Source organism: Rissa tridactyla, chromosome 8 (assembly GCF_028500815.1).
Source record: "Rissa tridactyla isolate bRisTri1 chromosome 8, bRisTri1.patW.cur.20221130, whole genome shotgun sequence".
In the NCBI taxonomy this organism is placed as follows: Eukaryota; Metazoa; Chordata; class Aves; order Charadriiformes; family Laridae; genus Rissa; species Rissa tridactyla.
In genome coordinates this window covers 17,114,028-17,132,468 of record NC_071473.1, presented here as the reverse complement: position 1 = coordinate 17,132,468, position 18,441 = coordinate 17,114,028, and the positions used below count along the sequence as shown (strand labels likewise).

The following is an 18,441-nucleotide window of genomic DNA, read 5'->3' as shown; positions in this document are numbered from 1 at the left end:
TTGCTGGCCTGGGTTGCTTGGTGAGGGGTGATGAGGGACCGTCCCCTGAGCTCAGCAGGACGCAGAAGTCATTTTCCTGGGGATAACAAACCGTCCCATCTCTGGAGGGAGCAGGGGGGATGCTCCTTGGGAACAGACAGGTTCCCAGCCCTAATCCAGAGAAGGGCAGTGGAGTGGGTGAGGGGTCTGGAGAGCAAATCTGATGAAGAGCGGCTGAGGGAGCTGGGGGTGTTCAGCCTGGAGAAGAGGAGGCTGAGGGGAGACCTTCTCGCTCCCTACAGCTCCCTGAAAGGAGGGGGTAGCCAGGGGGGCTTCGGTCTCTTCTCCCAAGGAACAGGCGATGGGACAAGAGGAAACGGCCTCAAGTTGCACCAGGGGAGGTTTAGGATGGATTTTAGGAAAAATTGCTCCACCGAAAGGGTTGTCAAGCATTGGAACGGGCTGCCCAGGGCAGTGGTGGAGTCACCATCCCTGGAGGTATTTAAAAGCCGGGCAGACGTAGTGCTGAGGGACACGGGTTAGTGCTGCGTTTGGGCAGTGTTGGGTTGATGGTTGGACTCGATGATCTGAAAGGTCCCTTCCAACCTGGACGATTCTATGTGAAAGGTGGGCAGCACGGTACCGGAGCACCCGCACCCCTCCTGCCATTGCAGGAGCTTCGGGCCGCCGCCGGGGTGGGAGGGTACAGCCCCTAACGACCCCCGGGGGGGCTGGTTGGGCGGTGGCTCTCGGGTGACGGAGGACGAAGCGGGTGGCCCGGCCGGCGGATGCCCCGGTGGCCCCGGCCGAGGTCGCCCGCATCCCGCCGGGGGGCGGGGCCAGGGCGGGATGCACCGGTGACAGCACCGAACGCAGCCGAGTCCAGCCGAACCGAGCCGAACTTCGGCAGGGTCCAGCCGAGTCCAGCCGAACCGAACCGAGGTGAGGAGAACCCTACCGCCGTGAGGGGCCGCGGCTCCGCGACCGCCCTCGCCCCCCGCCGATGGCTCCCCGCAGGCTCCCCGGTCCTTCCCCGCCCTCGCCGCCCCCCTCCCGTCCCCCGGGAAGGGTCCACCCCGAGCGGCGGCCCCGCCGGGCCCGCACGGCGGTGCGACCTCCCCGCTTCTCGCCCTGGCAGAGCCCCGGGACCGGCCGCGTTGCCTCATGGCTGGGAAGAAACTGATCGTGGTGTTCGGGACGAGCGGTGAGTGCCCGGGGAACGGCCCTGGGGAGGGGGCGGGGGCGGGGGCGGGGCGGGGTCCGCACCTCCGGGAGCCCCGGGGCTGCCGGGCTGTGGCCCCGGCCGGTGGGAGGGGAGGGGGCGAAGGGCTTCGGAGCCCCCCGCAGCAAAAGGGTGTCGGTAACTTCCACAACACCCGGGCTCTGGGGCACGGTGAAGGGTCAGGGGGACATAGACTGGTGTGGGTTGGAAGGGACCTTAAAGCCCACCCAGTGCCACCCCCTGCCCTGGGCAGGGACACCTCCCACCACACCAGGTTGCTCCAAGCCCCGTCCAACCTGCCCTTGAACACCTCCAGGGATGGGGCAGCCACAGCTTCTCTGGGCAACCTGGGCCAGCGAACAGGGTTTGTTTCCAGGGCCTGGAAGGCGCCCGCCTGGCTGGAGCAGCAGCACAGGGAGGTGGCGGGAGGGTGGGTTGGAGGGACTTGGTCCCTTGCCCCAGGGAGAGCGTGGAGTCAGGCAGCTCCGTCTCGCAGTCCCGGCTCGTCCCAACTCCTTTTATCTGCAGAGCCCAGCTCTGAGCAGGTCTGTACCTACAGGGGCTCACGGGGGCCACGTGGCCCGGGCTCTGCCTGGAAGATGGGACCTTCAAGGTCCGCGCAGTGACACGGAACCCTGTGAAGAAGAAGGCGGAGGAGCTGAAGCAGAAGGGAGCTGAGGTCGTGAAGGCAGATCAGGACGATGAGCCATCCCTGGAGCTGGCCTTGACAGGTGCTTACAGAGCCTTTATTGTCACCAACTTCAGGGAGCACTGCAGCAAAGAGAAAGAAATCGCGCGGGTATCTGTGATTGCTTTAACTGGGACCACGTGCAGAATGGCCTGGGAGGGGGAAATCGAGGGATGGCTGTGTGGCATCGGGGTGGGGGTCTTGGGACAGCTCGTAGTGCAGCCCTGCCAGCCTTGATTGTTTAAGTGGCCAGTCCGGAAAAGTCCCGAGGCCTCGCAAACAAACCAGATCCCACTTCTTGCAAAGCCAGAACTTGTTCCCTGTCCCCTCGCAGCCAGGTGGCTCCAGGATCTGGTGCCTTCAGGGAGGTGTTAAATGCCACAAGACTTGGTGAGGCAGAGAGCACTGCCTGGGAGTCAGAGTAACAGGAGTGGAAAGACTCGACTCCATAGAGGCTTCCCGGGGCTGAGCCAGGGCTGTTGCTGCCTGCAGTCCTGTAGATCCCTGCGCATGCAGCTTTGGGGCCAAAATATGCTGAGGTATCAGAAATCCCAGGGCCTTCCCCAAGGGCAGCGTTCATCCCTAGGACAGATTTCATAAGGTGGCACGATTGCCATACCTGCATGGCAGCGAACAGAAGATAAGATACATCAGGGCAGGTATGTTGGCACCAGCAGATCTTTAGGACTGGTGTTTGCATGCTTGGTGGAGGAGCTAGCACCAAAGCTGGAGGGTGTGTGGTCTTTCCGATGTAGGATGATGTCAGCAGAGGACTCTGCTCCACCTGGGCAACTCACAGGGCTCGCAGGGTCTGCTGAGAGTTCCAGCCGAGGGCTTGGGGTGCCAGATGCTGAGGAGCTTGCTCAGCTGGCGTGTGTTGGATGCTGCCCTCCTGCCCAGTGCAATGAAGGGGAAGGGGGTGTGTGGGGATGAGGAGCCCTCCCGTCTATCCCACTCCCCTTTTCACGACCAGCTTCACCCTTCACCCAGGGAAAGCGGCTTGCTGACCTGTTGAAGTGCCTCAGCCTGCACCACATCTTGTACAGTGGCCTGGAGAACGTGAAGCAGCTGATGGGGGGGCGGCTGGAGGTGCTGCACTTCGACGGTAAAGGCGTGGTGGAGGAGTACTTCCAGAAAGTTGGTGTTCCCACCTCCAGCATCCGACTGCCGTTCTACTTCGAGAACTTCCTCTCCATCTTCAAGCTGCAGAAGGCTGCACAGGGAGATACCTATGTCCTGGGTAAGATGGGACCTCTTGCTCTCCAGGTCACTGTCCCATAGTTCTCACCTGCTCCCACTGGGCAGAGGCTCACTGAGGGGTGGAGGAACCACCAGGGCTGCAGACTGATGGGGAAAAGAGGCCTGTGCCAGCTTGACCACAGCGAATTGCAGCTACGTTATGGTCCTGCAGACCCCATCTTTGGTGGCCTGCAAGAAGTAAGTGAGATCCCAGTCCTGTCTCTGGTGCTGGGGTCTGCTCTGCGGATCCCAGAGTGTCTCTGGACACCCCGTCTCTCTGCAGTTGGGATGTTGGAGGTGGGGCTGCAGATCCAGGTGAGTCACGGTGCCGCTCTGGCTGCTCACAGTCTCTTAGCTCAGCCCTGCAGGTGTTCTTGTGGCTTGCCACGCTGGTGGGTGCTCTCAGCTCTTCCTCACCTCATGTTCAGAGGTTGGGTGTTGAAAATTCCAGCTGTACCTGTGCTCTGACTGGAATCAGTCTCTCCCCTACAGCACTGCCCATGGGGGACGCCCCCACAGATGGGATGGCGGTGGAGGACGTTGGGCCTGTTGTGGTTTGCCTGCTGAAGTCCCCAGAGCAGTACGTAGGCCGAGTGATCGGGCTCAGCGCTGGGAAGCTCACCGAGGCAGAGTATGCCGCTGTCCTCTCCCAGCAGACGGGCAAGACCGTGAAAGCCAGCAAGGTAGAAAGCGTCCCTTGATGTTTGTGATGTTCTTGAGGTGGGGGGGAGCTGGCTCAGGGCCACCTTGAGGCGGTGGGGGGACAATCCTTGCACCTTCCCAACAGCTAGGAGCTCCGCAGCTCCCTGCCCAGTCCGGGCTGCGGGTGGGCACCCCGGCAGCACTCCCAGCCTCTCCTGTTGGTCTGGAATCATGGTGGGTCCTGTACAGGGGCTGAGCATGGACAGCAGTGACAAAACGAGTGCTGGTCTGCCCCGGTAGCCAGGTCAGGAGCTGCTGGGGTGAAGGACCCTCATAGCTTGGTGTATGGGTTTGGTACGACGCAGCACTGGTGTCCAGGATTAGTCCTGCTGCCCCTGCATGCGGCTGGAGCACGTGCTGGCCCTGACACCGCCTTGTCGGTATTGTCACTGGGACGACTCACGCCTGTGGAGCGCAGGTGCGCCTGGGCAGGTCCGTGCCTGGCTGTGAAGGATAGCCAAAGCGGGAGGTCTCCAGAAGAGCCAGGGTTCAGCAGTCGCTAATAGGGCTGGGCCCCTACAGAACAGGTCTCTGCTGCATGCCACTCCTTCAGCACATCACCCTTGCTGTGTCACCCTTACAGTGCTCCTGGCCTCTTCCTTGCCCCAGGACTTCTTTTTATTTTTCGTTTGTGCTTTGGCTCTGCTGCTCCCCTCGGGCCACCGATGCAAAGGCCAGAGGGGCGCGGTAGCTCCCTGCTTCGACAACAAAGCACGTTTCAGCAGAAACAAAGCACCTCTGATGCTCTCTGCAGGTTCTGCTCTCCCAGGGACAAATAAGCAGCTCTTTTCTCCCCAGGGCCCCAGGACGGTGCAGAAGTGCGGTGGTTCCTCCTTCGCTTTGGGCAGGGAAGGTGGGTGCTGGGGTGCCAGGGGCAGCCTGGGTTGCTCGGGGTCTCCAGAGCTCTCCTGGATCCTGGTTTCTGGAACCCCTCAGCCACGGCCTGTGCCTCGGTGCAGAGAAAGACCCCCCCTCGTAGCTGCTCTGGGCCTCTGCGGTGTGCCTGAGCTGGGTGCTGGGCTGTTGCCTGCCAGGCTGGGCTGCAGAGTGCCCAGCAGCCCTGCCCTGCTGGTGGCTGCGGCTTCGGCAGGGGCACCTGGCTGGGGACAGACCCAGAATAAGCTCCTGAACATCTGTGCAGTGTGATTTCTCCACCATCACCCCCTGACCCCTTCTCACGCTGCCCCTGGAGGAGGGGGTGGGCTGGGGGGACTGGGGTCAGCACTGACTGTGAGACACCGGTCTGCGTCATCCCACCAGCGGGCTCTGGCGAAGGCTTTCCCTTACACAACCCCAACTGTGCAGCAGAGCCTTCCTCACCATTGGACATAACACGGCAGCTCCTCAGCTTCCCTGCGTGGTGTAAGGGAAAGGCCCCCGCAGCCTCTGCCCTGCCAAGACGGCGTTTTTTCCCCCACTCTTTTTGCAGATCTCCCCAGAGGAGTACGACAAAGGCGGGCTCCCCTGGGGCCAAGGAAATGGCTGCCATGTTCTGTTTCTATGCCCTGAAGCCAGACCGCAACGTGGACCTGACCATGAAACTCAACCCCAAGGCCCACACCTTCCCTCAGTGGGTGGTGGACAACAAGGCCGCTTTCTGACCCGTCCACCTCAGCTTCTGCAGCCGGCACAGGCCAAGGAGGTGAGCCGCGCTGCCTTTCCTCTCTACCCTGGTGAAAGGCTGACCCTGCGGGAACTGGGAAGAGCTTTGCTCTGTGCGTGCGCTCCAGGGCTCCCCTGCGACTTGGTTGAGCCTGCTTTAGACTAGGACACGAGGAAGGGCTGTACTGCTGCAGGCACGCAGGTGGGAGAAGCACTACTTTTGCAGGGAGGTGTTTGTTTAGTGATTCTGGGTGTTTTCGCGATTGTAGGGTGGTGGCGGCTTGTTTTCCCTCTTTCCCAGGCAGCTCTGAGCATGCAGCACCACTCCGTGGGCTGAACTTGTAGTGCCTCCGGGCCCCTAAGTGCAGAGAAGGCGGTGCTGCCGCTCCAGGTACCCACAGCCAGCGCTGCTGCGGGATCCTCGGCGAACAGAAACCACTGGGGTTTCTCAGTGGGCCGGGTTCAGGCTGCACAGATGAGCCGGCGGGCAGAGCAGCGAGACCTTAGCACCACGCGGGCAAAGGGGACTGTGCTGTGAGTTCCTGCGCCGTGTAACATGAAAGCTGAACCTCATTCCTCAACTCAGCCCGCTCTGGGCTCCCAGAGCTAATCTCAATCACTGTCCTTGTGAGCCGAGTAAAACCTCTGCAAGACTGCAAACCATAGGATTTAAGGCTTAAAAAGCTCCTTCCTCTGCACTGGTTCACACCACCATATCTTAAGGTACTCCTTGGCACCCTGCAAACGTGCTTAAAGTCAGTCGCAGCCACCAGAGAGGTGCTCAATACATCGAGCCCTCTTCTGTCCTTTCTGAGAGACCTTAATTCCTGCGACTGCGGGAGGGAAAGGGGGCGACAGTCACGGCTGGAAGAGCAGACAAGGCAGCGAGGCAGAGCACGTGTTAAATATCTTTATGAAGTCAATCTTATTTACATGGATACAGAATCACTTTACAGACAGTTTAATCAGGAGGCAACGCGTGCTTTATTTCAGCAAATTAAGAAGGGCAAGACTACGACATGTCCTCGTTTAACTGGTCGATTAGTACGTGGGCTGATGGTACCTGCACGGTATAACTAACAACAGCGGGCTACGGTTACCATGAAAATACTCACTGCAAGAGCTCGACTCCGCCTGGAAGGAGTGATCCACTTCACTTGTATTCTCACACACGTAGGAACAACGACTCTTTGACCAATCACTTATGCTACGGATGTTGTGCTAATGTAATAAAAGACTTTGTCCCAAACTGGCAAAGGGCTTGGTGATAAACTTGTACCCATTCAGAAGCGACAGCGTTTGTGTGTTGTAACTTTAGTTAATTTGGGAGGGGTGGGGCAGGAAAACCTGAGGCAAAGTGCAGATTCCATCACTGCTCTTTGTGCAGGAAATCAGCAGGACTAAGACAGCCCGCGGTGGCTGAGGGAGCGAGGGCAGCCGGGCTCTGGAGTCCCAGCCAGAGGGAGACTTCCCCCTCAGAGAGCTGTGCGGGACAGCCAGGGGCTTAAAACTCACTGACCCACCCGGTCTCCTGGGAGAAGATGAGCGGTGATGAGTTCACCGAGCACATCTAGAATTCAGAAGGGCACCTGAGCGAGCAGCAGCCATCTCAGCCTCTGTACAGCAAACTGCTCCGCTCTGTGCTGGAAGGACAATTTTTATTTCACATTTCCACTGTTTTGGATTCTAAATAATACTTTCATTTTTACCAAATAAGCTTCCAGCAGCAGTAGGGACTGCGGAGCGACCTCGAGAGAGCGCCACAATTCTGCAAAGCTGGCCTTTTCCTTCATTACCATTTCCTAGGACGGTGGGTGGGTTTTTGTCTCATGATGGTTGTTGGTGCCTCGGTGGTCTGTAGCCTCTCCAGCTGGGATTCTCACTGTGCCGCTGCCTGACCTCCTCCGCTCGCCAGAGCCCGCTGCCAGAAAGATTCGCTCCCGACTGCAAAGACGATCTGCTGCCGCTGGCTCTTAGTTTCCAGTAGAACGCTTCCCTGCGGTCCAAGCAAGAGAGAAGTTCAGCCTTTCCGGACCGAGCCCACCTGAGGCACGCAGCCCCTCCCCACCTGACCACGCTCTGTCAGCCACGCGGGGGACAGACAAGTTTTGAAGCCTGCGGTGACAAGAAGCTGAGCCCCTGGAATGCAAGACGCCAGTGTCCGCCAGAGGTGATGTCAAGCCTGCAGCGCTCCCTCACAGCAGGCCGACGCCAGCTAAATGGCACCCTGAGGTAGAACACTGCCCTCGTTTGTGTGGCGGGGGCTTTGCTGTGCTTTACGACAAAAGACCGATTCCTTCCTGGTGCCGTAAGCCCCTGGTAGGGGTGAGTCCAGCCTGAGCCTCCCTGTAAGCCCGGGCTTTGGGCTGGAGGCAGAACTGCCCAGTTTCAGCTTTACCAGCAAACGGGAACCCCCTCGGTGCTATAAATCGGGTACAGCCACTGAGCGGAGAAGGGAGCAGAGCTGCAGGGGAGGCCAGCAGCCTCCCTGAAGATGTATCCAGCATTTTTGCTGCTTTTTGCTGCAGCAACAATGCCATTTAATCCCTGGCTTTTTGCTCCAGGCCACAGGGGACAGCTAGGGCTTTTCACACCAGTGGCTGGAAGGCCTGAGGCTAAGTGAGAAGCAAAGCTGGGCTTTTGCTGCTTCTACCTCCCAAGAGGTGCAAGTTCCGCTTAGTGTGGGGGAAAGACGACAACAAAACACAAGAGGCCTCCTACCTCGGACGGGGTGTCAGGAGCTAAACATTTTCTTAAGTTTGGAAAGGAATCCCTCCTTGTTCTCCTCAGCCTCAGGCCTATCCCCGCCTGCGGCAGCGCTAGCCTTGGCCCTGCCACCTGGACACAAACAGCAAAGGGCTGCAGTCAGATACATCTCCCACCAGTAGCCAGCACCCCTGACGAAGCGAGAGGGTTATTTTAGGTGGGGAACAGTCGCCACAGCTGGCAGCGGTACTGGACCACTTGCAGTGAAAGCACTGGAGAGCCTGGACCCCAGAAGCAGAAGACAAGACCGTGAGCCCAGGTGACACCGTTCCCTTCCCCTCTCCCCAGCCCTCCAACTGGTGAGGGAATTCTCTGCTGCACAATCGAGACAGGGACCCCACAGGCTTTGGAAGCAAGCACTTGGAATGAAAGTCTGCCACTAAAAACAAGTTGTTAGCTTGGCTGCAGCCAGCCATGGCTTTACAGGGGAAAAAAAAGCTGTATTGGTGGTCCCTGGAACAATCTTTCCTCCTGCCTCATGGTCATGTCGTGACCCTTTCGAGCAAAGCAGTGCAAAACCACACCAGGAGCCTGCTGCTCGTGATTTCAAGCAATGCTCAAACAGTATCAAGGAGAAAATGAACTCGGCCTATAATGAAAAAGGCTACAAGCATTCCAAAACAAGAGTCCAGATAAGGAATCTTACTGGACGCAATGACCATAATTTCCCTGTATGAACAGCTCCTGAGAAGTTTTGTCCCTCCAGAAGTGGCTACAGCAAGACCAAAAGACGGAGACCTCTTTGCTAATCTGCCTTTTCTACAGTAAAACTATGAATAACAAGACCCCCAAATCCTCCTCAAGCTTTCTTTGCGCACAGAGAACACGAAGTCCAGTCCCCCCCGTCCTCCCGCAGCTGAGTCCCGAGCTCAGACTGATGCAATGGTGTGAAATACCGAGGCCTGCGGCAGAACACGCCTCCATCCACTCCGGGTATTTCTGCTTCCCAGAGCAAGGACAGGCTTTCAGCAACAGCCTGTCTCTATACTGCAAACTACTGGGGTTTTTAATCCACCTTGCTGCTTAATTGTGGTAAAAACTGGCAGCTTTGCTTTTTAAAAAACAAGTTTAGAGAGCTTTTTTTTTTTTTTCCTTTGGCACATAAATGCCTTTTAAAAGCTGGAATGAAACTTGTGTGTCTAGAGATCTCTCCCCTTCCCCCCAAGGCTGACCTTCAATGCTTAGTCTCAGCAGAAAAGACATAATTTCTGTGTTACAAAAGCACTTAAAACACACAATTGCTCAATCGAAATTTTTAATCTGGGGCTGAAGAGCAGCTCTACGAAGCTCCCAGCTGACTCCGCTCCCTCCATCACGCTGGACGCTGTCTCCTGACTGGAGCCAACACTCAGCACCATGAACATTTCTCTGCCAGGTTCCCCCATGTGCAGGGAGTACGGCTTGGAGCAGCCTCGACAGCAGTGCTCCCCTTCAGCTTTCAAGAAGAAACGTCCCCGCCGCGCTCAGAAGCGCAACAGATCAGCTCACACAGAAAACTGGCCTGGAGCACATTCTCTTTTTCTACCTTTGCTGCTAAAACAAGTTACTCCTGGCACAGAGGCAGAAGCTGGGACAGAAGGCATGCATCACCGCAGCGAGACTCACCACAACTTGCCAGGAGCCCGGAGTACCTCAATACCCGCTGTCTATTCGTGCACAGATTTGCCCAGTAAGTATTCGAGTAAAGCTTTCTGGGAAGAGGTGGCCTCCTTGCTTTGTTCTACAGCCTATTAACATCCCACTAAAACTATTTCCAAAAGAACACGCTCGGCAGGTAGTGCTGAAACGCTGTCTGAAGGTGACCCCGGCTCACCTTCCTCCCCAGGAACCCTCGGGAAGCACTCTGTGCTCCCACGCCAACTCCAGGAGGAAGGAGCCCCAATTCCCACCGCTCACCTGATGCTGTGTTTGTGACGCCGTTCACTGTGCCCTCCACATCTGCCTCGTCCTCGGCATAGCTCATCATTAAGGCTCTCTGGCGATCCGTCAGCCTCCTGCGGGTCGAAGACAGAGGCGTTGGTTACGGCTGTCTTTAGGGACAGATGTATCTACAAGAGGCAGCTACTGGAAGTAGAAGATGAATACACCTGCCATACGCTGAGAATCCCTACGGCGCTCTTAGAATTAGCGACCTATAAAGAATAAGCCCCAGTGGAAGAGCAGAGATACAACCCACTGCATTTCATCAAACCACAGCGAAAAACCAAAATATTTTAAACGGCTGAGAAGAACCGTGCAGAACTGCAACACAAGATGTATCTGTTGGGGACATCTCAGGAAATGAACTCCCTTGCCGAATGCAGCGATACAAGCTAAAAAGTTTCCCTCACCACAGTCTGAAAAGCAACTGCCAAGGAGTTCAGTTCCTTTGAGCTGTAGGTGTGAGAGCACAGACGCGTTACAAGCCAGAAAACTGAATTTATGTAACCCAGATCCAGACAGAATCGCAGCCAGCCCGGCAAATACGCAGGTGAAGAATTACTTCTGTACTTCCAGGGTTTAGGATTTTTTGAGATGCGTTGCCAAATGGTGTTACTGAAAAAAAGTCTACCTCACATGAGAATTAAAAGCAGAGTAAGAAATTAACGATCTTGATAAAGCAGTAAGGAATTTTCACAAAAATCTCTCTCGACATTTCTTGCAAGAAGTTGAAGCTTACACAGAAACTTGTATTAGCTCTACTTACTGAGGAACTTTTATCTTTATGTGAATGTAGTGGTCTCCGTAGCCGTAACTGTTAACCTTGGGAATGCCTTTCCCACTCATTCGAATTCTCTGGTCTGGCTGAATACCAGGGGGTATCTACGAACACAGAGGTGTCACATTTATTACTCTGCTTTAACCATTTATATCCTAATTGTCTATAAAAATTAACTACTTCTCCAGCAAGCTTCGAAGTAGGATGGGAGAGATCTGTTATGTTCGTGTATGTGGGTACGTTCAGAAGCTAAGTCAGGAATGATGGAAAAGCTTCTGAAGGAACGAGTGAAGAACCTCATACGGTCTATAGACCTTGGATGGGATTTGTCCGGTAATCCCAATTCACCCGGCCCTTCCGCTCCCTGTCCCTCCACCGCCACAGGAAAGGAGGTGTGACCAAGCAGGTCACAAACTACCTGACACTCAATCCTGAAGAAGCCTGAAAGGCTTAGGAGACTTAGGAGATCTGCACCACCTTTGCAGCAAAGGAGAACTCTCTGCTGTCCCACACTGATTTATGCCCAAGCTCTTCCCCATAATGGTACTTACTGTGATATTGATTGTCTCGTACAAGCCTTGACATCTGGCTGTGCCTCCCAGAACAGCCTGTGCTATTGAAATAAGGAGGTCCGAATGGATATCTGCTCCGTTTCTTCTGAACACAGAACTTTTCTGAACCTAAAAGGCAGGCAGTTCCAAAGAGAAGTCAGCACGCAATACCACAAAGTTCTCATGGTGAACCGCTTTGAAGGTTCTCAGAAGAAAACACACCAGAATGCTGTAGTCAGGCCCTTTACCATCCACAAACTGCACAGTTAAGACATGTAAGTTAATGTTCAGTCTTTCAGAAAAACACAGATCTTGACATAACCGTAATTAGCCAGACGCTTAGGAGGATGCCTGCTTCCTGTCTCAGCAACTCCCTTCCCTAATCCTGTTAATTTATCAGTGTCAGTACGATTCTGCGGAGACAGAGAAGACGCTGCTTTGCCCCGTACCCCAAACAGGGGAAAGCCAGAAGAGAAGAGGGAGACGAGCACCTTTGCAGCGGCCCCACAAGCTGGAAGAGAATTAAATCCTGCACCACAAAAAAGGCACTGAAAGAAATTTTCTCCTCGACAGAGACGCATGTGACAGGATACCTACAGGAGAAGAGCTACAAAATGTGTGCAAAGCAGCACTTAACGTGTATCTGCAAAAGAAAACTTGTCCATGCCTCCTGTGGGCATTCCCACAGCCCTCCTCAGCACTCCCGCTCCCAAGCGGACGGCTCCTTCGCATTTCCAACTCAGAGACTTGAGACATGAAGAACCTACTCTGCATTTTGATGCCCGCTACCGTTAAGGGCCTCGTCCTGGAACAGGCAGCGCAATTCTTCACGAGCAGACTTAATGTTACGCCACTCGTTACAATGCAGATCTCCTGCTATCTCAGAAAGTTCACGGGGATCAGGTTACCTCAGCTGTTTCAAAGGATCACTCGCTCTTCCTCCTCCATCCCCCATTCAGTCAGTTGCGAAGGGAACAAGCAACCAATTTCATTACTGAAAACAGCCAACAATATAACGATACGTACCCTGAACGTAATGAAAATTTCTTTCTTCCCCACGGGCATCCGAACTGTCTGCCCGTCCTCAACGCCTGCAATCGGAAAGGAAAAAAAAGAGGGAATGTCACCTTGCGTTACAACCCATGTGTTACTTAATACCTACAACTCTTGCCATCCCCAAAAGCCAGCCACCACAGCAGCACCCGCACATCCAGCAGCAGGAGGCACAAGACCTACCGGCGAGCAGCACAGTAACACTCTCCTCGGGAGCCCAGGAGCTGTGGCCAAAGGAAGGAGGTGTCAGCACACGTTTATACCTCTGAGGTGACCACTACGCCCCAAGCAGGCTCAATCCCTACGGAATTCTCTAGGGAAACGCACTGGACTAAGGAATACCGAGCAGCCTCCACAAGCTGCAGGGAAATTACAGGCTGCTCACCTTGGGCAGTATCAAAGAAGCAAGTCTTCAGCCCCACCACTCACTTTATCCTCTCTGGTGAGGAAGGCCATCAGCACACTTTTTGGAGCCAAGATAAGGCTTTCAGGATTCCCACCTCTCCCCAGGCTTCACCAAGGACAAATGAAAGACCCAAGGCAACAAAACCTTTTGAGAGTTTCACTCTTCAAATCCTGCCTAGAAGGATCCATGCCAAGAACCAGCATGGATCTTCCAGCTCAGGAAGGGCAAAGCAACCATTTATATCCATGGCCAGAAAGTTCGGCTCCTTACTAGCCCTTTCAAATGCCAAGCTATCAACCTGCTTCGTTCTTAAGATCACTGCGGCAAAACTCCTTACGACGCTTTCACATTCGTACCTGGCAGGGACCAGCCACGCTTTGGAGGCAAGTGCCTTGCTGTTGGCCGAGTGGAAGCAAATAACTATAGTTATTTAGCAGAGAGCAGGACACAAGTACAGCACTAACCAGCTGGCACGGGCACCATCACTGTCTTCCTCTGTTTGGTTTGCCCTGTTCCTCGACATACTACACACGGTGTTGTGATGATGGAACCACGACCGCTGCATCGTCGGCACGTAGATCGCATTACAAAAGGGCCGGTATTTATCGTCTCCTAGTGAAGAAAACACAGATCGTACAAATGTTTAGTACCAAAATGGTACTTTTCGCTTCCGCAGAGAACTGCCAGCAACTGGCCCAGCACATTTGAGTCCTCCTAATTGCACGTGCAGCCTGACGGGACAGTGATATCCTTTAGCAAGGGGTGGAGCAGAAAACTGGCTCAGAAATCCAAAGAGGCTGCTGCTTGTGAGAAGCTGGATGAGATTCAACTGCCATCGCGTTCTGATTTCCACTGGAAACCACCACTGCTATGAGCAAGTGTCTCGTGGCGAGGGGAAGGGAAACACAGCACTTTCCATCTCTTGGCTTTAATGTGCCGGAAGGAACAAAGCTCCTTACAGTGCTATTTCTCAAGGAACTACAAACATCTGTATTTTGAGGAATCCAAGGACGATCCATTTGCATGAATTATTGCCAATATCCAGGAAAATGTTATGGAGACTAAACTATGGACTGAACTGTGAAAGCCACCCTCCAGATTGAAGCACATGAGGAAACAGAGGGAAGAGCTTGCAGTCTCCTCTGACCAGCTACACCCGTTCTGCGCCAAAAGGTCAGACTGACTGACAGTACCCATTTTGATGCATGGAAACTGAAAGCCTGAAGCTCCATCATAGAAGGGTTTGGGTTGGAAGGGACCTTTAAAGATCCTGTAGTCCAACCCCCCTGCAACGAGCAGGGACATCTTCAACTAGACCAGCTTGCTCAAAGCCCCATCCAACCTGACCTGGAATGTTTCCAGGGATGGGGCATCTCCCACCTCTCTGGGCAGCCTGGGCCAGTGTCTCACCAACTCAGCGTAAAAAATGTCTTCCTTTTATCTAGCCTGAATCTCCCCTCTTTTAGTTTAAAGCCATTACCCCTCGTCCTATCGCAACAGGCCCTGCTAAAAAGCCTGTCCCCAGCTTTCTTATAAGCCCCTTCAGGGACTGGAAGGGGCTCTAAGGTCCCCCCCGAGCCTTCTCTTCTCCAGGCTGAACCCCCCAGCTCTCTCAGCCTGTCCTCACAGCAGAGGGGCGCATTTCTTTACTTACTGTAAGTAGCATGCATCTTCTTGTTTCATGGTTATCCTTAGGCTATCATCACCTTCCTCCTCCCTCCGCCCCTCAATTCAAAGTATCCCATTTAATGCCCAAGTCATTTCAGAACCGTTACATTATATAAATACGGTTTGCTTGATGTACGATACCGGCTGATCTAGCCCTGCAGGCTGCTGGTTTTAGCTGGGCAGAGCGCTACTTTAATAGAAAGAAAATCTTCCTAGTGCCTATTAACATCAAGTCCACATTAACTCAGCTTCACCCAAGATAAGCTGATGACTGTAGTGAGAATTTGTCGCTGTGGAAGGGACTGACTCGCCCCAACAAAGAAAAGCACAGCCAAACCTGTGTCTTAAGAAGCACTTACCATGCCAGTGCCATTGCAGTAGTGACAGCGCTGTGCTTTGGTACCAGGTTCGTGTCCTTTACCATTGCATCGCTCACAGGAGTCGTTGATGTTCACCACAATCTCCTTGTTCACACCTTTTGCAGCTTGGGTGAAGGTCAGTTCCATGATATACTGTACAGGAAACACGGACATCGATCTACAACTGATGCACGACGGGGTCTTAAGCAGACTGAAACTGGCTCAGGCCAAATACCAAACAATGCTTAAAAGACATCCAGGTGACAGAGGGAGGGGGGAAGAAACGGATGGATGCACAACTCGTTCAGAAGGGTTTGCCTCATCTGTCTCATATAACTAAAGAAGGGGTACAAAAGGATAGCAGACATTACAGGAATGATGATTACACCAGTCTGATGAGCAGCTGGGTGGCAGAAACGAGATCTAAACATAGAAAAGGAAGTAAAAATACACATCCAGCGTTTTTCTGCTCTCAGGAAACCCCTTACTGTTTGTCGAGGTGTTGTTTAATGGGAATGCAGCAGCAGGCCAGCGTGAAGGCTTTCAGTCCCAACGATAGCATCTGCTCTTCCTCAGTAAACTCTTTACTTAGCAAGGGAAGTCATCAGCAAAGATGACTGCACAAAATAGGAAATTCTGTTTATAATAAAAAGGTCACTTTTAGTAAAGCCAGAAGTACTGAATACCAAGCATTTCTGAAGGCAGCACGTGAACCAACACTGTCAGTACTTAACACAGCACTTAGCTGCAGTACAGAGAACGAGACATAGGCTTTGTTTTATTATGGGCTCCGCTGCAAAGTTAAGCCAATTAAGATGCAAAATTAAGCCAATTAAGCAGTCAAACCTAACGCTGGAAGGCTTGTTTTATGGTTAAAAGGTATTTTGTGGGTTTTAGCATTATAGATCAAAGCAGACATACGTAAATCAACGTACAGCAGAAAAGATGCCTCTACAATGATGGAATTGTTTGGCACCACCAACCGGTGTTAGCAAACACCGGAAGAAATAGCTGAAGTCCAGAAAAAATATTCTGTCTGGAGGCGTGGAGGATGTACCTACACAGCTTATCAAAAATACGTGACTCTCCCACCCGTACAGCGGGACACTCACGTGCTGACATTCCCAGAAGCAAATTCTTTACTTAAGCTCGCTCCCGGAGCGACCTGTGACAGACCAGTGTCCCCCTCCAGCTTTCGAGTTTTTCATTTCTCATTTTCATTACTCAGAAGATACAACGCACTTCATACCTCCTGTGGCTGGTCAAAGACATTCTGAAAATCGCCGAAAGGGGATCCCGAAAACTCTCCGAAGATTTTCCTGAAAAGCTCTTCCGGATCGATCGATGGACCGCTGCTCCAGTACTGCCGCCCAGTGCCGGCACCTGCCGCGCCAGGATCAAAACTAGCTGTGCCGTACGCATCGTACTGTTTCCGCTTCACTTCATCACTTAATACCTTCAAGGCGAAAGAACGATGCCATCAGGACACTGTACAGATCCCAAGCAACTGGACAGCCCCTATCTGCAGCACGGCATCTTTCCGGAGAACTCAAGGCTACTGGCATTACCGCCTCAAGTCCACATTCTCAAACCTTCTTCTCCTGAGAAGGGCAATCCCAGCTCTCAGCAGCGTATGAATTACTGAAAAGCTGCCTCTTCCCGGGTATCTCTCAGCTTGTCATCAGGAAAATGACATGATCTTACTACTTTATAATAAGCAAGAATAACTCACACAATATATTAATCGTTAATGTATCGTGTGAAAGCTGGTGGCAAGAGTGCTGGGGTAAATTTGAAAACCAACGAGAGCAAAAACCAGCACAAGATGCCTGAACAAGCTGAAGAGCAGTAAAAAACAGGGCTGGGGAAGCGCAGTGGCAGGTACCTCTGTCTCAAACAGCTTGTACTGCCAACAGGTTGGTTGGTTTGTTTATTTAAGCTGACCGATAATTCCACGGCAGTGACCACTGCATCCATGAGAGTCACTCACTGCTAAGAGCAAGCGCAAACTGAAAGAGCCCAAAACACATCCAGCTAAATCAGACACTTGGACTAAGTAATCTCCTGGAGACACCGTTGGGACAGAGGCACTCAAGCCTGAAGTACAAAACATCAAAATATAGCCATGGTTTTGCAGGAAACACACACAAGAAATGTTTCCCCCCGCCATCTGCCCTCCAATCTTTCCTCTTATTCATCACAATAAAACCCTGCATATTACCTCGTAGGCTTCTGCCAGCTGAGAGAACTTTTCTTTGGCTTTAGGGTCATCCTTGTTTGTATCGGGGTGGTATTTCTTTGCCAGCTAAAGGACAAAAATCAAACTATTAGAAACAAACAGAAGTCATTTACTTTAGCATGGCTCACATGCCAGGAAAAACACGTTAAGACAGAGCCTGGCATTCACCATCTGTATTTGAGAGGACTAAACCCCTCATTTTCTGTTATCGTGCCAACATAAGGAACTACAGGAGCTGCTCCTGAATCTCCCAGCGATCCCAGGCCCTTCTGGAAGGAGACCTGAGATGACAGCGCAGACGACCCACGCCTCTGAGGAGCTCCCCGAACCGACGCGCCCGGCTCTCCCACCTCCCCCGGCCCCTCCGCACGCAGGGGTCCCGGAGCCGGGTGTGCTGGCTGGGGGACAGGAGAGGCGGCGGGGGCCGGGCCCCGGCAGCCCCGCGGCGGGACGTGCCTGGTAGTAGGCCTTCTTGATCTCCTTCTGGGTGGCGGTGCGGGGCACCCCCAGCACCTGGTAATAGTCCTCCTTGGCGCGGCCCGCGGCGCTGCTGTGGAAGAAGGAGGCGGCGGCGGCGGCGGAGCGCTTCGTCCCTGCGGGAGAGGAGGGCAGAGGGGCCGGGGGGTGAGGGCCGGCGGCGGGGGAAGGCGCCCGGCCCCCACACCACAGCCCGCGTTGAGGCCCCGTCTCACCGGCGACGCAGAGCCCGGCGCAGAGCGGCGAGAGGCGGCGTGCGGCGGGCAGGCCGCCCAGCCCCCGCAGGAGCCAGAGGAGCGGCGGCCGCCCGTCCCCTGGCCCGCGGCTCCGGAGGGCGGCGGCGGCGGCCGCCCCCAGCCACCGCGAGGAGCTCCCGGCCGCCATCTTGGCCCGCGCGCAGCAGGGCGCCTGCGCGGGAGGCGGCGGAGGGCGCAGCGCGCCTGCGCGGAACCCCCCGCGCCGGCCGGTACCGGGGGCCGCGGGGCTGCGCATGCGCCGTGCCACCCCCGGAGAGAGCGGGAGGGGGGTGCGTGCGGTGGGGGCGACCGCGCTATTTCATCTGGCGACCCCGAATCCCTGCACCCCCCCCACCCTCGGGACGGTCGGCCCTATCTCCCCCCGCCCCGGGGTGTCTCCAGTGGCGGGGTTCTCAGGAGGGTCCCGGGGAGCCGCCGTACCGGGGTGTGGGGGGGGTCTCTGCCCCGCTCACCGTGCCGGGACACCTCCCTGCGCTGGGGACAGCCCAGGGACAACGGGGGGGGGAGGCGTGTCCAGCGCGGAGGGGCGGGGCTA

The 18,441-nt window shown here is 54.7% G+C and overlaps 2 protein-coding genes across 3 annotated transcripts; one reads left to right on the top strand and one right to left on the bottom strand.

Moving 5' to 3' along the window:
• The first annotated feature begins 731 nt into the window (after positions 1-731).
• On the top strand, positions 732-5,552 carry NMRAL1 (NmrA like redox sensor 1). Its single transcript, XM_054211094.1, is given in 8 exon segments — positions 732-921; positions 1,118-1,183; positions 1,761-1,792; positions 1,794-2,000; positions 2,880-3,129; positions 3,621-3,811; positions 5,260-5,280; positions 5,282-5,552. Coding segments are annotated over 8 exon segments (1,071 nt in total). The 5' UTR covers positions 732-767; the 3' UTR covers positions 5,432-5,552.
• An 840-nt stretch (positions 5,553-6,392) lies between these two features.
• Positions 6,393-18,156, bottom strand: DNAJA3 (DnaJ heat shock protein family (Hsp40) member A3). 2 transcript variants are annotated; one of them, XM_054211076.1, is made up of 12 exons: positions 17,865-18,156; positions 17,629-17,765; positions 17,155-17,238; positions 16,183-16,389; positions 14,934-15,086; positions 13,371-13,518; positions 12,474-12,538; positions 11,448-11,576; positions 10,885-11,000; positions 10,095-10,192; positions 8,154-8,270; positions 6,393-7,428 (listed from the first exon to the last, which is right to left on the bottom strand). In XM_054211076.1, exons 1-11 carry the CDS (start codon positions 18,139-18,141, stop codon positions 8,167-8,169), a joined length of 1,518 nt encoding a protein of 505 aa, XP_054067051.1. In that variant the 5' UTR covers positions 18,142-18,156; the 3' UTR covers positions 6,393-7,428; positions 8,154-8,166. The 2 variants fall into 2 exon arrangements, with proteins under 2 accessions (XP_054067051.1, XP_054067054.1); XM_054211079.1 differs by lacking the exon at positions 8,154-8,270 and having other exon boundaries at positions 17,865-18,048.
• Positions 18,157-18,441: the final 285 nt, after the last annotated feature.